Genomic DNA, 21,847 nt, shown 5'->3' with positions numbered 1-21,847 from the left:
AATCCACTTCCGAGTGGGGACTTAGACGGGGCACTGGGTGGGGAGGGGAGAGGGTGAAAAGACAAAAGACACAAAAGCATGTCGGGGCACCAACCTCCCAGCGTCTGACAGCGACGTAGGGCTACTGCGGCTGAGACACGTAGGTGCGGGGATTGTGACGTCGGCAGTGACACCAGACGCCAGAACCTAGGAGTGGAGGATGGTGACACGGAGTTGTGAACAGAAAATATCAAAGTCCACTCCAGGAAAGGGGCTTTTCATCCGGAAAATCTGCATCCGGGTCCGCCGGAACCTGCGGTCTCAGGATGGGGTAGTGGGCCAGAAAGAGGGCAGAACCAGTGTGGACCAGGCCTGAGCTTCCCTGCTCTGTCCCCAGGGTGTATCGGGATCTGTCCCCACTTCCGGCCAGTGCAGCCTTGGTCTCCGCGTTTGCCACAACGCGAGTGTTTTACGTGCAGAGGGGCTACGCTTCTTCCACCAGCTGCAAGTTGAATGTTTCCGATACTTTATGGTCAGGGTAGTCAGACCACTTACAGTGGTGGATGACCCGGTTCATTCTGGACAAATTAAAAACAGTTTAGGAGGCTGGGTGCGGTGGCTCGCACCTGGAATCCCAGCACTTTGGGATGCTGAGGTGGGCAGAGTTTGAGACCAGCCTGGGCAACAGAGCAAGACCTTGTTTTCCACAAAAATACAAAAACTTAGCCAGGTGTGGTGGTGGATGCCTGTGGCCCCAGCTCCTCCAGAGGCTGAAGCATGAGAATCACTTGAGCCCAGGAGGTCGAGGCTGCAGTGAGCCGTGATGGGGCCACTGCACTCCAGGCGGAGCAGCAGAACGAGACCCTGTCTCAAACCAAACCAAACAAAACAATAACAACAAAAGTTTATGGCAGAAGTTCTTCTTCCTCTCTAGCGTGAGTGGGTGGAGCTGCACATCTTGGGTGGAGCTGCACATCTTGAGTGGAGCAGGTCGTGGCGCCTTCACTACCCAGGGACCCCTGGCTGGAGGTGGCTGGACCAGGACCCCCACCAGCCCAGTCAGAACGGGCCATTTATTGTCAGAACTACAGTGTGAATTGCCACAGTTGGCCGGTGGGGAGCGTGCAAATTCACACCAAGGATGAGGAATGTATGTTCCTTTTCTATTCCTCATTCACCCGGGAGGCAGGGACAAAAGCAAGGGCTCTGTTCCAGGGACTTCTTGGGCCAGGACCTGAGCTGGGCCCAGGAGGCCCGAATCATTGCTTTAAAAGAACAAAAGTTACTGTGTATATTAATAAATTCCTTTATCCATCTTTATATTTAATGTGTTCTTTTCACATTTCTTAAGATGAATCATAAATCTGAATTCCTTTGAGACAAACGTGGATGACATCCCCTAATTTTCTTAGGTAATCGTTTTAGAATATATTGTAATTTCACATATTTCAGTGTTCTCAGAGCTATTTGAAAAAATATTTTTAATTTAAAATATGGGATAGTTTAATGTTTTGTTTTCTGTTTCAGAGTATTTTGTGTCAACTATGGATATTGAGGCATGTAAAATGCGTACCTTTTAAGAAATACATGATTTTGTTTAGAACTAATGAAAAATTAAATGTTCAATATTTCCATGGACATTTACCAAGGGATGTCTACTCTCACACAAGAACATTTTTTAAAATAGCAAAACTGCATTTTCAATTTTCAATAGCCTCATTAATATCCTTAATAAATGTTAAAGTGAAATATGTAAGTTAGCATTTCATTTTCTACATTTTCTGATTTTCCTTTTTCTTAAGTGCATGCTAGCTGGATTTTGGAAAGACCAAATCCCAACTGTTCACACTGCAAAGATTTCTCAAAGATTATTTCCAAATGAGGGTACCCTTCGGGTTTTCCCATAACTAATACCAGTTTCTTTAAATTTTAAGTTTTTTTAAAACAATATATCAATATTTTGATTCAAAACGGACTTAAAATTTGAATAGCTTCCCTTAGGTAATTGAACAGAAAGAACACTGGGATTCATCAGGGTACTTGGGGGATCAGCCCTGCTCACTGCTTCTCCAGATTTCCAGAGCTAAGTTTGTTTCCCCTGAGCTGAGCTCATACCTCCCATAACTGCTGGGAAGTGGACACAGATTAAGGAGCCAGGATTGTATGCAATTTCAGTTGAAGAAATTCATACATCTGAGCCTTCCCATTTAGTTTTTCTGCAGCTCCCTCTCTCTTCACATAGGAGCCAAGTAATGTAGCTCTGCCTGTATGTACCGTTCAGACACTTCGACCTTCTCTACCAAATATTTTGTTTTTTGGTTTCTACAAAATATGAGTTTGGGGTGTCTTCAAATAGACTGAATTGATTCCTCTTGAGTCTGCATGGGACACACATTGTCTACATTTGGAAGCCCCTTACGAGAAACTAACCCACTAAATGAAAGTCTGGGTAAATTAAGGTCTGCTCACTGTGTCTCTGAGTCTCTGATTCCTTGCCTAGAAAATGGATCTGATAAAAGCTGAGGAGTGGGCTGGGTGCGGTGGCTCACTCCTGTAATCCCAGCACTTTGGGAGGCCGAGGCGGGTGGATCACGAGGTCAGGAGATCGAGACCATTCTGGCTAACGCTGTGAAACCCCGTCTGTACTAAAAGTACAAAAAATTAGCCGGGCGTAGTGGCGGGTGCCTGTAGTCCCAGCTACTCAGGAGGCTGAGGCAGGAGAATGGCGTGAGACGGAAGGCGGAGCTTGCAGTGAGCCGAGATCGCACCACTGCACTCCAGCCTGGGTGACAGAGCAAGACTCAAGAAAAAAAAAAAAAAAAAAATGCTGAGAAGTGAAAAAAATGACAATGCATTGAAGCATAATTTTTAAAATTATGATTTATTATTACTATCTAAAACAAGATTTTCCTGTCCTACCTTAGAAAATTTCTTTAGCTTTTCCAGAAGAAACTACAACCCTACCAAAGCACAATGGTTGTAGGAAGGCTGTTTGATTGGGTCACTAAGAAGTCCTGACGAGAAGATGGTCCATCTAAAATGCAATGCAGTGTATATAAGGCAACATGTGTCCATATCACTTCCTGGGCATAACCAGCCCTACCTCCTCAGAGGGGATCTGATCCTAATGCACATGCATCTCCTTGGACAAAGGTAGGGAGTCTGATTCAGAGCTGCTCCAAAGCCTGTCCATGCAGAAGACTTTATACCTGTAGTTCTTGTTCCTACCTTGAATGTGAAGGAGTACACTCAGTTTCAGAGTGAGAGTTTTGATCTCTGTAAGTTCTATTTGAAAAGACCGGGGGTTGACAAAAAAAAAAAAAAAAAAAAGAGGTACAGCCAAGGATTGGAATAAAGTCATAGGAACAGAGACAAGCCCAGAAGAGCAGCAGTACTGAAGGACAATGGGTTAGGTTGCTAAGATTGATGGTGATCCTTATAAGTCAGCCCCTGTTACACTGTTTGCCTTGGGTCCACAGAGCTTTGTCATAGCTCTCCCTTGTAAGTTTCTTAAAATCACTAAAGAGGCTTGCTTGAACTCAGGTGTCTGAGATCAGCCTGAGCAATAGAGTAACCCCTCATCTCTACTAAAATAAAAAAATTTAGCCAGACATGGTGGCATGTGCCTGTAATCATAGCTATGATGGTGCCACTGCACTCCAGACTGGAAACAGAATGAGATCCTGTCTCAAAAAAAAAAAAAAAAAAATCAGGAAAGTGCCCCATTTTCTACTACTCAGATCCTGTTCAGTTTCAGTGATGAAGCAGAGGTGGATCAAGACACCTGGAGCACCTCTTACTGCAGTTCATCTAAGTCAGCCTTTACCTGGCCCGCTCTGCAGTTCACACAGCCGGAAGGGCTTGTGCACGGGTTAGAAGACTACAGTTCTCTCTGTCATCAGTTTTCCTGGTTTCTCATACAGCCCCTTCTCCACATATAGATAGTGGAGATTTTGCCCAGGGGATTCCCTCAAGGTCTCAGTTTCATTAAACTTGTCAAGGCTTCCACAGATTGTTTTGCCACCTAGTGAGACTTGTTTCGAAAAAAAAAAAAAAAAAGTGAAATGGGAAAAAAATTAAGTGGCAAATGAGAATGATAATAGTCCTCACAGGTGAAGGTGTCCATACAGACAGAAGATAGGTGGCTTCATTTTGGTCAGCAGCTCACCTGGGCCAGTGAAATGTCTTTGTTTGGATAAAAAGGACCTTTCTATACCTCGATATAGACAATCAGGGACAGAAGTGCACCATATGAGCAGAATGGCTTTCATAAGAGAACAGAGAGTCCTTAACATTTTCGGTTCAGTTCCCCAGAAGAATGAAAGTGAGCAGTTTTGAATGGAAATAATTGTCAAATGGGAACATAAACTACAAATATATTGGCAACAAAGGAAGTTTAGCAGCAATACTCCTTCAGTTTCAGTTAAAGTGATTTACGCTAAGTTGATAAACCAGTTGGTTTAAATGGTCACAAGACATTTTGTCTGTGAAACCTCTCTGGACCCCAATGACTCCAGTCATAATTAGTCTAAATGCACATGTTCTAAACTCCCACAGGTCTCGGATCAGGCTGTAGAACTTAATACATGGAATGTTCATTTGCTGTACATGTGTCTGTCTACCCAATAAAGTTTGAGCTTCTGTTCCTGGGGTTGAGCAAGGTGAACCACTTGGTCATGCCCTCTCCATACCTCTTTTACAAATGGAAAAGTGCAACACAGTGATATGCCACTGGACATGAAGGCAGCAATCCTGCATTTGAGCCTGAATCTATTTCTGCAACTAACTGGAGGTGTGGGACAGAGATCAATGGATCTCAGATGCTTCTGTGTTCAGTGATCAACAGGTCTCAAATGTCACTGTGCAGGAGACTTAATTGGAAAAGTCATTTTACAAATTTAAATTCTTAAGAGATCCCCATTTGAAAGTGTTAGAGTGGGGCATAGAGCTCTAATTATAAGTATTCTAGGCTAGTTACACTGACTATAATTAACCAATATAGTTCTGGAAGCAGGGACTTAAGTGATCTCTAAGGCTACTTCTAGTTCTAATATTTGAGTGTTCTAAGGATTCGTAGACATCTGAATATAAATCTTAGACTAATTTTTATGGTTTGTCAATTCACATGGGTGTGTGTATGCTCATGTGTGTGCTCATAAATCATGAAAAAGTAGAACTATTCCTTTACTTCATGCAAAGTTCAATCCACAAATTATAAGTAAATTTTAGATAATTGGCAGTGAGGATGAATTTCTTAACACCAAGTATGACAGAGTAAGAGCAGAGGCTGAAGATAATAAGGCACTGATCTAGAACAACATCAGTGAGGAGAAAGAGGGAAGGAGATAATTGCATTAAGATTTACAGGGATTAATAAGCAATTTATGCAGATTAATGTCATGAGTAAATTGTGTGACTTATTCAGAAAAGTAAGCATTCCTGAGTAAACCTCTACTTTTAACCTGAATGTCAAGTAAACGATAGCAATATTTTCTAAGATTTAGAATATTAAATGAAGGTCAGATTTGGAAGCAAACCAATAAATTGCAATAAAGACATTACCTTTGAAGTGCCTATCAGAAATCCGCTTAGAGTAGCTCAGTAAACTTAAATTGGATACATAAGTAGTGGAAGGTTGAAAAGGCACAGAGATAACCATACAAAAGAGATATCGCCTTTTAACATACAGGAACAAAGGAGTAAAGTTACTCTCAGGGGCTAGCGCTCAAAATTATCTTACTTGTATGCAGCTAGAGCTTGAACCTATGAGGAGAAGACACAGTACCAGGCGCCCATGTCTCCTAGTGGGTTACACCACATAAGTCATGCTTAAAATTGGAAGGGAGCAATGTTCAATGACTGATGTGCAGGCAAATGAGGCAGAGGCACTTGATAGCCAGTGTTCAGGCTTCTGAGGAGGAGACATGGTCCAACAGGTGCTTGGATAGACAAGGTGCATAGAAAAGCAGATTGTAGCTCAGCCGGTCCTCTTACAACCAAGGAGGTAGAGCTAGGATGCTGCTGGTCCTTTTCTGGCATATTTGTGGGGCTGCTAAGAAAGTGGAAAGAATATAAAGCCTGAAGCCTGGAGCCAACCATCTGCTGCTATTGGAATGGGGCTGACAAAAATGGCATAGGAACAGATGCCTTCACTCTTTGTCTTGTTTTCCACTCTCCTGCTAATACCTTTCATTAAAGGTGCTAACAAGAAGCTAACTGGCCAAGCAGTATGACAAATGCTGTTTTCAGAGTCCCAGCACAGCACCACAGAGCAGAGTAAAGAAATCATAAAAGTAAAGAAGTAACACCACGTCATTAGTCCATAAAGAGTGGGAACCATGAGAATGGAGGAGATTGTTTGGAGATAACACGTATAATAAGAAGAGAATGAAACATAGGTGAAAGCAATCCTAGCCAAGAGAATATGAGGAACAGTCAGCAAAGAAGACTGAGAATGTGTGGAGAAGACAAAGAGAAATGTCCAGCAGACAAACATTCCCATGGCCAGAAAAGAAAGAAATTAAGGTGCAGGAGATAGATCACCTTGTAAAATGTTTCAGAAAGGGCCTGAAGGATGAATACTGGCCATAGGTCAATGGAGTTGGCCCTGGTAATTTATTAAGAGAAAAACTACTATTAACTGACTAAGGAGGTACCTGGTACCTTTATAAAGAGAAATTCCAGTAGTATGATGAGAGCTAAAATAATCTTCTTCTTCTTCCTCTTCTTCTTCTTCTTCTTCTTCTTCTTCTCCTTCTTCTTCTTCTTCTTCTTCCTTCTTCTCCTTCTTCTTCTTTTGAAACAGGTTCTCTTTTTTTTTTTTTTTTGAGACAGAGTCTCCCCCTGTCACTCAGGCTGGAGTGCAATGGCATGATCAGGCTCACTGCAGCCTCAACTTCCAGGGCTCAGCCCCCAAGCAATTGGGACTATGGGTGTGAGCCACTATACCGGGCTTTTCTTTTCTTTTTTTTTTTTTGAGACGTAGACTTGCTCTTGTCACCCAGGCTGGAGTGCAATGGCATGATCTTGGCTCACTGCAACCTCTGCCTCCCGGGTTCAAGCGATTCCCCCGTCTCAGACTCCCGAGGAGCTGGGATTACAGATGCATGCCACCACGCCTGGCTGCTTTTTGTATTTTTAGTAGAGACGGGGTTTCACCAGGTTGGTCAAGCTGGTCTCAAACTCCTGACCTTGTGATTTGCCCACCTCGGCCCCCCAAAGTGCTGGGATTACAGGCGTGAGCCACTGTGCCCAGCCTAAATTTTTAAATTTTTGTAGAGATGGGGTCTCCCTATGTTGCCCAGGCTGGTCTCGAACTCCTGGGCTCAAAGGATCCTCCTGTCTTGGCCTCCCAAAGTGCTGAAATTGCAGGCATGAGCCTCCATGCCTGGCTTTAAGAGATTTCTATAGGTTGAGAAGGAAATAGGGTATAAAAACACTGGAGACAGGAAATGTATGCTATATTTCAAGTCATTTGACTGACAGAGAAAGAAGAGGAAATATTAAAAATGAAGAAACGAGAAAGTCTAAACACACTTAGATTCTCAAAGGCAGTTAGTTTTATCTGAGACAATGTTTAAGGAATTTCTAGGGAAAATGCAGAACAGAAAACTCCTCTGATTGAAACAGATAACTTTACATATTTTCCTCCAGCATAGTTTTCAGAATAAGAAAATTAGCACCATGAAGACAAGTGGCAATACCAGAAGATCTTTCAAAAACACATTTTATTTTTTATTTTAAAACATTTTACACGTTGTCTTGTTCCAGATTTTTTTTTCTCCTTTATTTACATCTCTACAGGAAGCCAGCTTAACTGAATAGAGAAGGACATTTTCTAGAGCAGCGCAGAGGGATTTTACTTCTTCTGTTCTGGGATGGTGTACTATAAATCTTCTACGATGAAATGGTCTGTGATATATGCTTTCTTCTGCTAGAAAGCTGGGACTCCAAATTTTGGCAAATTAGGGAAAAGGCAAGCCTCAGTTTGCCATTGTTATGCTCTGAAAGGGCAGGGTTTGCAGGATTACAAAAGAGATTCTTAGAAAGTGTCTTTTTTTCTTTCTATGGTTTTTTTTTTTTTTTTCAGTTTGTTTCAATTTCTTCCTCCATTTAACTGTTCACCTGAACCCGCTGAGAAACATTCCATCTTTAGGACTGCCTTTTGTTGTTCTATTATCTTCCAGCATCCTATTTTGTGGACATGCTAAGCAGACAAGTCCAGAAAGCCCGAAGTTGGAATATAAATGTGACTCAGTCAGTCTCACTCTCCTCATTTGTAATAAGGGCACTGAATTCGATGACCTTTGGGGAACTTACTGCTTCAGAAACCCATGATTTGATCAATTCTCACTGCAAATGGCCAGAATGAAGATGTTGCTCAAGCTACAGCCAACTTGAATTTTGATATGGGTGCATTTCATTCTAAAACTTGATGTTTTAGATCGAACAGGTAAATGAACAAGAATCTAAACAGTTCCTACCTATAAAAGAGAGAAAGGAGTACATGACAGTGATACTGCTGAAGCAGCCACAATGAGCATCTAGCAGGTATTCCGTTTACTGAGAGGTTCAATCTGCTCACATTATAGATACCAGAATCTTGGCACAGAGGGCCCAATGTCCTACATCTGTTTAAAGCCAGAGCTATAACTTTAGAACTCAATTCACCTGAGTGCCAGTCCAACCATTCCATTCCATCTCTTTTATCTGTGTATTCAATGGCTCACTTTTATATAAAGTAAAAGAAATCATTAATAGGCCGTGTGTCAGGAACTGAGAGTGCAAAGGTCAACAAGATATAGTGTCTGCCTGGAAGAAGTTCACAGCCTAGGAAGGGTATCTCCTTGTAGCACTGGGAACTGGACAGACATGGCTTCAGATAATCCAAACTTTGCAGATCAAAGAGAGATGGTCCAGAGAGATTTATCCCACTGATATAGCAGCCAGAGAATCTTCACCTCTTTGTTTCTTGCAGCTGGTGCTTAGTTTTTAATGTTTCTTTCTGTTTTTGCAGCAAAATGGTGCTAATTCAGCTCTACAGCCCCCAGTCTTTACTTCAAAGGTAAGACATTCGGCTTCACAGTGACCTTCCATTCTCTTACTAATTAGTGCTCTATGAATTGCTGTCCTGGCTAAGTAAAGAAAGCAATTTGTCTTCAGTTATCTAGTAATTAGTAACTGTAAGATAAAATTACATCGCCCAGGCCAAATTCAGACTTCCTCATTACCATAACTCCTAGAGACACAGACTATAAACCTAGAAATTAGAAAAATCAGATGTTATCTGAACAGTCATGTCTGAGCTCAGACCCCTGGTACAATATAATCAATGTCCTTATTAAATAGCCAATTGGAAAAAAACAGAAAAGATTTTCATATGTCAAAATCATATCTAGCTTGTACAGAAACAGAATGTTTCTTCCAAGGAAGATGACAAAATACTTTCTAATTCCAATGAACGATCCTTACCAACAGATTTTTTTTCCCCTGTATCCAAATAGTCTCTGATTTATAGCAAAAGTTAAAGATTGTTCTGTTACATTATAGGCAGGCCAATAGTAGATCATATGCCCTGGCATATGATGTCGGAGTCTCACAGTTTTAGGTAGAAAGATAAACAACATGATGCTAGTCCTTCTCAATTTACTGTGCAAAGAACACCAATGGAATCGTGTATTTAGCTCTGGCAAGCAAATTTAGAGAGACATAGGCAATGTGTATTCATTCATAACAGAGATTAGGTTGAAGAGGAAAAAATATGTCAAAACAGGAATCTTTTTTAATTGGTAAGATACACTCTTAGGAAAAAATAGTGGAAGAAGTAGCAGTTCTTCTCAAAAGGAGTAATGTTTATTCCTGGAAATAACAACTTTGGGGGAGAAACAGTATATATTAGCTGCCATATATCTGAAATATTATCATGTGGAATATATTTTGTTAGTGCCAAGTTAAGGCAAAGACTAATGGAAAGAAATTGCAGGGACTTAGATTTCTGCTCAAATTAAGGAGAAAGTTTTGAATAGTCCAAAGTTGAACTTGGGATACTGTGAACTACAGATCACTTAAATTTATCAGGCATCTGGACAATCAATTGAGACACACACACGCGCACACACACACACACACACACATATATATATATATACATGTATAGGGTGTTCAATACTGAATTAGGGCAGAGAACAAAAAAATAAGTAGAAGAACAAATGACCAACAATGGTAAACTCTAACATAGCATAGAGTATGTGCCTGCCACTGCTCAAGCAGTTATACAGAGAGATTGTTAAACTGTCCCAAAGCAGTCATTTTTACCTTCAGACTTTTAGTCATAGAACCTCTGGGTTTAGCTGGACACATGAATACTTAGGTAATCACATCAGCTCCTAGCTTCCTATTTCTATATGTCCACATGAACAAATTTGGAAAAATGAAAAAGGAGTGGAATGATGTGAGCTGCTTCCATGTAATCTTAATCAGGTTCTATACTTTCTAACCCTGCCTGTTAGAATATCCTTGGAACCAAATAAAATGGTCAACTGTTTAGGATGGCAGGGTTGACCTTCAGCCCAAATCACAACATAACTTGGTGAAAAAGAACCCTCTACCCTCACCTAGTCAACTTAGCTATTTTTGGACTTTTACATGAAAGAAAAATAAGGTTTTGTCTTTCTTCAGTCATTCTATCATTAAGATTCTTTATTATAACAAGTTAGTTTCTAATTAATATAACAAGTTTATTCATCTTCAAAACAATGCTATTATTATTATCATTTATAGAATGGAAAGTAAAACACAGGGTGCATACAGCTTATAAAGATTAGCACTGAGATCCAAACTCATATAGTTTGGCCTAATAACCTATGTTTATTACCTTGATCATTAAATTCACTTCTAACTCTGAGATTCTATGTGATTATGGTGATGGTGGTGGTTCTAATCTGTGCCCAAACTATGCTTACTATTGTAATTCAAATACATCTGAGATGAGTTTTGTGGACAGGGAGCTATTAGGCATCCACATCTATAGACTGATCTGAATAAATTGGAGTACTGATTAAAGTGGATGGAGAAGACAATTTTAAATGAGTTTATCTATTCTGGAGCATTGTCTGACATCTACAAAAAGATGCTGAGGGCAGAAAATCGGGAACTGATTTTACAACTGAGACTTTCATGGAGTCACTGAAACTTTCATGGGGACATTGTTCCCTGGCTCTGTTCTTTAGTTCTAGTCTTGCCTATTTCCAAATGTGCAAAACAAATACTACTTCCCAGGAAGCCTTTCTGCATTTCCTAGTTAGAACCAAGTTTCCACATCTATGACTTCTCTTTATACTTTGCATCTTTTATGGCACTTGTGAAAACTGTTTCATATTAAAGTTATTTGTGAATTTTCCTGTCTCATTGATATACTTACTTATACATGTTAAATGTATTGAAAGCTTATTTACCACTACAAGCAACCTATTTTCGAACAACACAGAAGGAATAGACTAATAACTTCAAGCAAATTAAGGTCAATGTCCATGCTTTATATTTTTACCTCTTCGTTTTACCTACCTTTATCATAGTGGACAGAACAATTTCTTACAATTGGTTAGCACACATTCAATATCTATTGGTTTTCCAGGACTACTGAGGACAGAATGTGTAATAAAGGAAAGTAGAAATTCAGGAGCCATGAAGGAACAGACAGGGGGCTTCATGATGCATGGAGAACCTCTAATAGGAAAAGCTTCACAACAGAAGGAACGAAGGATAGTTGAGGAGGTATGGACATAAACATTTCTTAGGAACAGAGTCGTGGTTGTATGAAGCAAAGAGAATCTCAAAGACGCAAAGACTTAAGAGAATAGTAAGCAAGATGTTAGTTTAGTGGTTTTAATGGCATAATTTTCAACCAGTGTGTGAAAGCCAAAAAGTCTAAAATAATGTATGGATAAGAGATTTGGACCGACGACTCAGACATGAAAAAAAATTAGCTGTCTAAGAATCTAGTAACATAACTTTAGTTTAATTTAGATTACAAAGGCTGTACTTCCCTAACTTAACAAATATGTTTGGCATTTCCTTGGATAATCTTTTCTTTCTTTCTTTCTTTCTTTTTTTTTTCATTTTAAAGAAATCACTTTAGAATATGCTGGCCAGGCGCGGTGGCTCATGCCTGTAATCCCAGGGCTCTGGGAGGCCGAGGAGGGCGGATCATGAAGTCAGGACATCAAGACCATCCTGGCTAACATGGTGAAACCCCGTCTCTACTAAAAATACAAAAAAATTAGCCGGGCGTGGTGGCGGGTGCGTGTAGTCCCAGCTACTCGGGAGGCTGAGGCAGAAGAATGGCATGAACCTGGGAGGCGGAGCTTGCAGTGAGCCGAGATCGCACCACTGCACTCCAGCCTGGGCGACAGAGCGAGACTCCGTCTCAAAAAAAAAAAAAAAAAAGAATGTGCTGAACCTGCGTTGCAGATTACAAAAGGAGGAAAGAGATCTAAAAGTACAAAGAAGTCTGAATTCCTTGGCAGAGCTGTTAGGGAAGTTGACTAGAAACTATTATGGATGGAGATGGTCCCGGTCAATGTGGTCCCATTGTTTTGTGTCTGAGCTCAGGAAAAGATTTTCAGTGACTGGTTTGCCTTGGAACCTTCAACTTTGTAAAAGTTGAGCTTTCATCTCAAAAGACAGATCCTGAGCAGACTGCCATCTCTACTTTTAGAATAATTTCCCTCTTACCTTGGAAAATTTGAGCAAGAAGAATGAGAGCAGCAAAAATAAAGAAAAATATTTTCATGGCTCCAGGCATCAGTGGAGAGCTGATGAAGGAAGTGCAGTAGCTGGAATCAAGCTCTTTTATCAAGGGGCATTGATTAAAATATGTTCTACTGCTCTGAAGGGACTGGAAGTCATCCTCGATTTGTAATGTTCATTGGGAACATACTATTTTCCATGCTCCATTGATTAATGTGTGGGCTGATGGATCAGATTTTAACTAAACCACATTTGTGGGAAACAAACGCAGAGAACCCTGCCTTTCTGCCTGGAATATTCTATTCTGTGTCTCTGCTTAGACTTCTCTCATTTTTCCTTCAAGTCTTATCTCAAGTATTACCATGTCTATAAGATATATAGCCACCACGCTTTTCCTAGTACATGATTTTACATAAAATCTATTCTTAAAATAATAATTAAAACAAACACACAAAAACCTTTAATTTTAAGTTCAGGAGTACGTGTGCAGGTTTTCTTTCTTTTTCTTTTTTTTTTTGACAGGGTCTCACTATATTGCGTGGAGTGCTGTTGCTTAAGGAGAAAAGGGTTAATCCATTGAAAATACATAAAAACCATTAACATGTTTTTATATTATTTGATTTAATTAAAGGGAGAAATAGACACTTCTATATTCATAGTAGAAAATTTTTACACCACTCTCTCAGCAACTGATAGAACACAGGGAAAAATTAGCAAAGTCATGCATGATCTGAACAATACCACCATTCCACTGACTGCATTGATATTTATAGAACACATCATAAGACAACTGCAAAATACACATTTTTTCAAGTACATATGATACATTCATAAAAATGAACCATATGCTAGGCCATAAAACAAATATTGATGTGTTTACACACATTTAAATTCTTCAGAGTATATTTCTCACCACAAGGGGATTAAATTGGAAATCTATAAAATAAGCTATTTAGGATATTTTCAAATATGTGGAAATAAAGCAACATAATTCTAGATTGTGTTTGTATCAAAGAATAAATAATGAGAATAATTGGAAAGCATTTCTATATATCGAATTTTGTGGAGCACAACAAAACTATGACTTCGAAAGAAATTTGTATCCAAATACTTATTGTAGAAAAGAAGAAATGTTTAAATCTATGACTTAAAATTATGCTCTAAGAACCTTAGAAAAGGGAACAATGTAAGCCCAAGTATGCAGAATAAGTGAAAAAGAAGTTATCACTACAGATCCAAGAAACATTAAACTAATATAAAAATGTTGTCAACAGGTATATGCCAAAACACTTCACAACTTACATAAAATAAAAAAATCTCTCAAAAATTTAACTTACCAAAATTGGCACAAGAATTAGCAGAAAATATAAGTATTTCTGTATCTCTTAAAGAAAGTAAGTGTGTTATTAAATGAAGAATGGCTTCTGCTTAAGATATAGAAAAACGTAAAGAAGATCATCCCACATGAAACAAATACACAGGAAAACACACGGCAGACTGCAAATATTCAGTTTCTTGAACTCATTGGAAAGCTAAGGTCACAAATCAGCCACCTACCTAGAAATATAAGAAAAGACAGGAACCTCCAAAAAATAAAGACCATGAGTGCTTGCTTACCTGAAGCAGATTACCCCCAGAATATGATTTAAAAGATTTCAGGTAAAGTCTGTAGAGAATTGCTAAGAGCAAGCATAAACTAGAGAAACAATATAAATGTCTGGGGTCACAGACAAAAGAGAAGTTCACACCAACTTCTAATGTCTTCTCCATAGACTCAGTAGGTGCTTACAAAAAAGATTAGAGTATTTCATGATGTAAGTTGGCCGAGGGGAACAGTAGCAACTGTGAGAAAGAACGAAAGCTTGCAAGAATCTTTCTCTTTTATGGAAAAGAAAGTCTTAATTTCTTAATTAAGAAACTGAGGGAAGAACAACAGTTGTTTGTATGGCACTGGTGAATGAACAATCTAAAAAAATGCAAAACAAAATATTAAAGCTAGGAGAACTAGGAGAAGGGAGCACATTAAAAAACAAAAACAAAGAACATCCTCTACCTTTGTCAACAGAGAAGGCATACATGCCTCCTGCCTTTAGAAAGATGACAGAATAACTGCAGCAAACTTCTCATCAAAAAATATGCAAGCCAGGACAGGTGTGGTGGTTCACGCCTGTAATCCCAGCACTTTGGGAGGCCAAGGTGGGCAGATCACCTGAGCCAGGAGTTTAGTTCGAGACTAGCCTGGGCAACATAATGAGACCCCTATCTCTACAAAACATACGAAAATTAACTGGACATGGTGGCAGGCACCTGTGGTCCCAGCCACTCAGGAGGCTGAGGTGGGAGGATCATTTGAGCCCCGGAGGCAGAGGATGGGGTGAGCTGAGATCATACCACTGCACTGCAGCCTGAGCTTCAGAGTGAGACCCTGTCTGAAAAAAAAAATCGAGGCAAAATAAAATAGAGTAACATCTTTACAATGTTCCAGTGGAGCCATTTGGCCCTGGGTTTTACTATGTGGGATTTTTGTTAGTGTTATTATTATCAATTCATGCACTTTATTTGTTATAGGTCCATTGTAGACTTTCTATTTCTTCTTGAATTAGGTTTGATATGTATGCATTTCTAGGCATTTATTCATCTAGGTTATCAAAATTGTTGCCATAAAATTGTTTATAGTATTCCTTAATAATATTAAAAAATACTTTCGTAAGATCTTTTGTAAAATTTCTCTTTCACTCATGATTTTAGTAATATGAGTATTCTCTTTTTTTCTTAGTCAGTCTAGTTAGAGGCTTGCCAATTTTGTTGATCATTTCAAAAAATAAATTTTTGTTGTGTTGGTTTATTCTATTGTTTTCTTAGTCTCTATTTCATTTATTTCCGTGCTAATATTTATTATTTTCTTCCTTCTGCTTGCTTTGGGTTTAGCTGGCTCTTCCTTAATTTTCTTGAGATGGAAGATAATTTACTGATTTTAAATCTATCTTCTTTGTAAATATAGGCATTTACAACCATACATTTTCCTTTAAGCATTGTTTTAGCTGCATCTCACAGTTTTGGTAAGTTGCTGTTGTGTTGTATATTTTAAAGTGTTTGGGGGTTCTCTTTAAAGTATTTTCTACATTCCCTTATGTTTTCTGCTTTGACCCATCATTTATTCACATTTATGCTGTTTAATTTCCACATAGTTGTGACTTTCCCAAATTTCTTTCTATTATCCCATTTTGTTCAGAGAACATACTTTGTATGATTCCTATCCTTTTAAATGTATTGAGGAGCTTGTATTTTAATCTAACATACAGTCTATTCTAAAGAATATTTCATGTGAACAGAAGAAGAATGTGTATTTTGCTGTAATTGGTGCAGTGTTCCACAGATGGCTTTGAGGTCATTGTTTTACAGTGCTATTCAAATCTTGTATTTCCTTGCTAATCTTTTTTCTAGTTGTTTTGTCTATTATTAAAAGTGGTATATTAAAGTCTCCTGCTATTACTGTTGACTTCTCTATTTCTCCCTTCAATTCTGTCAATTTTCCCTTCAGGTATTTTGGCACTCTGTTGTTAGGTGCATGTGTTTATACTTGTTATATTATCGTGATAGATTAACTTGCTAACATTACAAAATGCCCTTCTTCATCTTTAGTACCGATTTTGTCTTAAAGTTTGTTTTGTGCACTGTTGGTATAGCCACTACAGCTCTCCTTTGGTTATTGTTTGTATGGCAAATCTCTTTCCATCCTTTTACTTTCAGTCTCTTTGTTTCCATGAATCTAAAGTGTAAAGAAAAAGTGTTCCTGGACCAAACTGAGAGTTGGGCTGCTATTTCTCACAGCCCAATAACAAGATGCAAATAAACTCGGGAGGAAGAGAGTTTTTATTTCTGCAACCAGTTATAGGGAGAAGTCCTGGAAATTATCGCCAGACCAACTTAAAATTACAAAGTTTTCCAGAGCTTATATACCTTCCAAGCTATATGTTTATGTGTAAGTGTGCATTCATCTAAAGACATAAGTTATTAACTTCTTTTAATCTATAACTAAGGTCTGAGTCCCGAAGACCTTCCTCTGGAGCCTCAGTAAATGTACTTAATCTAAATGGGTCCAGGTGCTGGGGTTATTACCCTTACCTTGTCGCCTGCTAAATCACTGATATTTGGGGAGTTCCTTCAGACCTCCTGTAAACTTGTTTAATCCTAAACGGGTCCTGTTAAGAACTCCTTCATTAGTTTGTCATGCTTTAAGGCCCAGGAAAGGCCTAAGCAAAACTCTTAGTGGGCTTTTGTTACATTCCAGCCTTTATATCAGGGCACTGGCTTTTTAAGCTTTTAATATTTAACTTAACCCCTCAGTGGATACTAAAGCAGTTGTTATAGAGTCTTGCGTTAGTGAGACTTGGCCTGCCATGAAAGGGAACAATTTGTGACTAGGTGAGCACCTGTGGGAGGTGTCCTCTGCAGCTGCCATCTGGATGCTACATGAGGTCGTTAGTGAGGTAATATCAGGGCACAGCTACTGGTCTACCACTTTGTATGACTCTGAGACACTCACAAGAATCTTTCATTAAAAGAAACTTCAACTAGGTTCCAGAGCATTTTTTTAAGATAAAGCAATGCAGTATTTGGAATGAGTAAGTAGTATTCCAGTTTCATGGTGTTCTGTAAGCTAGCAGCTGCATTTGCACTGTGGAGACCTGGGGAGGAAGACCATCTGCCAGCAGAAAATTACTGTGAACTGGACTCTTAAGACCAAATACCCCACTTCCCACTTCCCTGGGGTAATTCCTGTATAAATGTGGGAAACACTCTAGGTTTCTTGAGGGCTGTGTTTCAAATCTCTTTTGGAAAACAGTGGATCATATGTAAATACAGTGAATCTACAAATTGAACCAATCAAGCATTAAAAGGGTTCCCCCAATGGATAGTTCCATAGAAAGAATTTAATATGTACAGATAAAGTGTTGGAAAAGATGACAATGCAAAGCGGGAGCAATGAGGCAACCCTACTGATAGTCACAGCAGAAATCTCCTACTGCCCTAAGGTTTGAGGAAAAATGGAAGGATTTGTGTGAGCCTGGGAGCAGCACTGGCTGGCAGAAGCTAAACTTGCGGTGGGACTGCCAGGTGAGTGCAGAAGACAGAAAAGCAGCGGCCTTGCTGAGCAGGAAAAGCCACTGCTGGAAAAGAGAGGGAGTCGGGGAGAAATTCACATTGTCCTTCCTTCTTCAATCTCCCATTCTCGTAGGAAACACGTTGACCAAAACTAGCCAGAAGTCAGGAAGCCTGGAAAATGTAGTTTGCAACTAATAGTTCCCATTTTACTCAGCAAAGCAGAAAAAAACAAGGAACAGATTTGAGCACAAAGAGACAAATAATAGGCCCAAATATTAAACAAAACATTGTTTAATCTCATACATTAAAACTAAGTAACCAAGTTCAAGTCACTGGTCATAGGGCTGGTAATTTTGGCCTTTATTTTGTGAAGCTGGATTTTATTTCACAAGGCAAAATTAGACAGTCAACCATTTATGCACATTCTGTGTTGAACATTTTAAGTTAATCTCTAATCATTTTATTTCACAGGTAAATACACCATAAGTACTAGAATCAATGAATGATAATATTTAGACAAACCAAGAAATAATGTGAATATAAAAATAATGTATTATGTTTGATAGAATTATTATTCCATTAACATAGTTAGTACATATAGATGGATACGTAAAACATGACAGCAATGTGCACAGCAGTTACTGGATCCTAGCTATGGCTCTGAAGAATTAACAGCCTCTTGAGCCTCAATATTTTCAAATGTAAATAGGAGTAATAAAACCTACCTCATAAGGTAATCATGAGTCATATGAGAGAAGTATGGAAAATACTTCATAAATTGTAAGGTACTCTACATATACATAGTAGTGGTATCTGATTGAGCAGATACTAGGTACACACTCATGTCTTGATGTTTTTTAAAGGTCATCTCGCCCAGCATGGTGGCTCATGCCTATAATCCTAGCACTTTTGGAGGCCAAGGTGAGCAGATCACCTGAGGTCAGGAGATCGAGACCAGCCTTGCCAACATGGTGAAACCTCATCTCTAGTAAAAATACAAAAATTAGCCAGGCATGGCGGTGTGCGCCTGTAGTCCCAGCTACTTGGGAGGCTGAAGCAGGAGAATTGCTTGAACCCGGGAGGTGGAGGTTGCAGTGAGCCAAGATCGAGCCACTGCACTCCAGCCTGGGCGACAGAGTGAGACTCCTTCTCAAAAAAAAAAAGAAAAAAAGTCATCTTTAAAAAATAAGCAATAAAACGAAACAAAGGGAGAAAGAAATGAGAATGATTCTGAGACTCACTCACTGTGTGATTTGGATAAGCCACATAACTTCTCTTGAACTTCTTTGAATATCCAGGTCTGCTTCTAAGGCCAGAAGTGTGCTGGTCTGGTTTGTCAGATCCTCTGTCTGCAGCAGAGAAAGTTCAGCCTGCAATTTCCATCGGGCTTCTCATTCTCCAAGCACTCCTTCCTGCATTTTCCCCGACCAAGCTTGCACGACTCACAGACAGCAAACTCACCTGTGCCAAGAAAGAGCTGCTGAGGGAGCTTTCCAGGAAATGTCTAGAAATGGGGAACATGTCAAAGACCACCAAAAAAAAAAAGGGACAGTTCGTACGTATGATTGCAAAGAATATTTTCAAGAATCAGCCCAGATTTTTCAAAAATAGTTTCTGCTTTTTGCAGTAGGGAGTTGGGGAGAGTTAATTTTTAAGCAACAGATCATCGCAATTCCTACTCTCCAAGTGTTTATAATCTTGCAGGGATCAAAAGTAAACCACAGACAGACAAAGAGACATACATATTACAGAACTATAAAAATACATACCTGATATGACTGTGAAGTTTACTGGACAAAAAATGGGAGGGGTATATTGTGGTTTTTTAAAGATCCTTGAAGATCAACTCTAGTTTGGGCCTAGTAACCGGCAGGTTAAGGTCCATATTCTCATTTGTCCAGTGGCCATTCTAGAAGCACCTGACTGCATTTTTAAATCAGTTTAGGGATCAAATGGAATATTATATGTAAATATTTTCATGATAATAATACCTACCACATAGGACTGTTTTGAGGATTACATGACAAAGTCCATGTAAAGTTTTTAGCAGGATGCCTGGTACAGAGCAAACACTCAAGGACTAGTAGCAACCTTAATATTTCTCACTTTGAAATTCTGTCTAAAACCATTTCAACTTTGTCTACAATATTTCTTTTAGTTTTGTTTACAATGTCCTTTCTTTCTGTATAATATGACTTCAAAGAAAAAGAAAAGATCTGGGGGCTATTCGTTATGAATAGCTTTTCTGCAATGGTGCTGAGTTTTCATTGAGGCAACCTCTCTCTTTAATTTGAGCTTCCTTCAACTAACCTCATGCATTTGTGACATATATTATTACCAGACTTAGCAGCAGAGCTTTCAAGAGATGGGCAGGCATGTTCACAGAGCAGTGCTAATTGGCTGGTACAAGAATAAATCTAAGAACTTGGTTTAGTGAGCACCAACAGCTAATGGGAAAAGCCACTGAGTCCAAATCTCTATGGCCAAATTACAGTCCAGTCACAAAGATATTTTTCTGTGAAATCAAAAATATCCAAATATTATATTTGGAACAAGAGAAAGAGAAGAAGATAAGTTAGTGAACTGATTTTTCAGACAATTCTATTTCTGCCACTATCTCTGTCCCCTCTTTGCCTCCAGACATCAGAGAGAGCTAACAGCGGCAGAGTTCCTAAGAGAAAAAATAATTATATACAAGAGATTTAACTTACCTGATGGAAATGGTTGGGAAAAATCAAGTCCTGCCTGGCACCCTAAATTCAAAACAAAATACATTTTGAAAATTAAAATCAACACAGGAATTAACACTGTATAAAACACTCCCAACTTCACATGTGACATAGCATAACAGGAGACAGTAGATCACAGAGTTGCAATCTTTATTCTGTTTCTCAAGGCCAGCATTCCAGGTAACCAGCAAAAACAAATTACAAAAAAAAAAATACACTCTATGCTGTTTGCTCTTAGTAAATGTCACTGTAGGTCTAAGAAATTCCCATGACAGGTGCCATGAGAGCTTGACCATTAAGGTCAAACATGGAAGAATCAACAGGCTTTATAATCTGCCCAATCAAAATCCCATCCATTTTTACTTACCTGATGACAGTTGAACCAAAATGAAGAACATAGCAAATAGAAAAAAAAATGTCTTCCTGATCAGGGCCATCTTTTAGGGAAGACTCTTCAGAATAGAGATTGGGATTTCCTTGAGAAGACCCAAATGAGAGGCTCATTTTTATTTAAAAGTAATGGGGAGATGCTCTTGATCCGTGAAGTGAATCAATAAAACACAATTATATGCTCCATTTCCCAGGATAAAGGGATGATATCATGGATAATAACCCTTGGCATCCAGAAAGCCTTTTATTTTGGGGAGCCTAACTGGTGTAGTGGAAAGAACACCAGGCTAGAGGTTGAAAGAGCAGGGGCCATGTGAGTTTCCACCATACTAATGCAGGGGCCAGAAGATAGTGACCCCTTTCATCTCTTCCAGCTTCTGTTTTCTGGGAGAAAATAAGAAGCCACTTGCAAATTCTGCCTGCCTCTCAAAGTGTTGTAAGAATCTAGTATGATTATAATGCAAAAGTGTTTTGAATATGTGGAATGCTTGGAAGGAGGCCTGGTACCATGTAAGAACTCAATAAATGTGGACTCTCACTTTTCTAGCTTTCATTTTTATTCTCTACAAGTATCACAGGGAGAAAAGGAGGGGTAGCAATCATTTTGTCAAGTTAGCTCTGAAACCCCTTTCCTGTAAGATATCACCTCACGCACCAAAGCCATAATTACTGCATATTTTAAAATCATTAAGGACTTGAGTATTGGCCCAGATGGGTGGCTTATGTCTATTATCGTAGCTTTTGGGAGCCTAAGGCAGGTAGATTGCTTGAGCCCAGGTGTCTAGGGCAAGGCATGATGGTTACCAGCCCCTTGCTGCACCAACAGTGCCATGGTACAGGTGAGCAGCATGGCAGGACCAAGCACGAAAAGCGTGCAGCATACAGCAAGATTCACA

At 39.3% G+C, this 21,847-nt stretch overlaps 1 protein-coding gene across 1 annotated transcript; it reads right to left on the bottom strand.

Moving 5' to 3' along the window:
- Positions 1 to 8,660: 8,660 nt before the first annotated feature.
- Positions 8,661 to 13,538, bottom strand: LOC129398511 (beta-defensin 107A). Its single transcript, XM_055116188.2, has 2 exons — positions 12,712 to 13,538; positions 8,661 to 9,113 (listed from the first exon to the last, which is right to left on the bottom strand). The coding sequence occupies exons 1-2, from the start codon at positions 12,779 to 12,781 to the stop codon at positions 8,971 to 8,973; spliced, it is 213 nt and encodes a 70-aa protein (XP_054972163.1). The 5' UTR covers positions 12,782 to 13,538; the 3' UTR covers positions 8,661 to 8,970.
- Between the last annotated feature and the right edge of the window lie 8,309 nt (positions 13,539 to 21,847).

Source organism: Pan paniscus, chromosome 7, assembly GCF_029289425.2.
Source record: "Pan paniscus chromosome 7, NHGRI_mPanPan1-v2.0_pri, whole genome shotgun sequence".
In the NCBI taxonomy this organism is placed as follows: Eukaryota; Metazoa; Chordata; class Mammalia; order Primates; family Hominidae; genus Pan; species Pan paniscus.
The sequence above is the reverse complement of the archived record's forward strand: the minus strand, read 5'-3'. Positions and strand labels throughout refer to the sequence as shown.

Excerpts from the sequence above, each read along its gene's own strand:
- LOC129398511 (XM_055116188.2), bottom strand. The coding sequence starts at position 12,781 with ATGCCTGGAGCCATGAAAATATTTTTCTTTATTTTTGCTGCTCTCATT. Across the intron at positions 9,114-12,711 it reads TCTTGCTCAAATTTTCCAAG|CCAGGACAGCAATTCATAGA; the intron begins GTAAGAGGGAAA and ends TTCTTTACTTAG.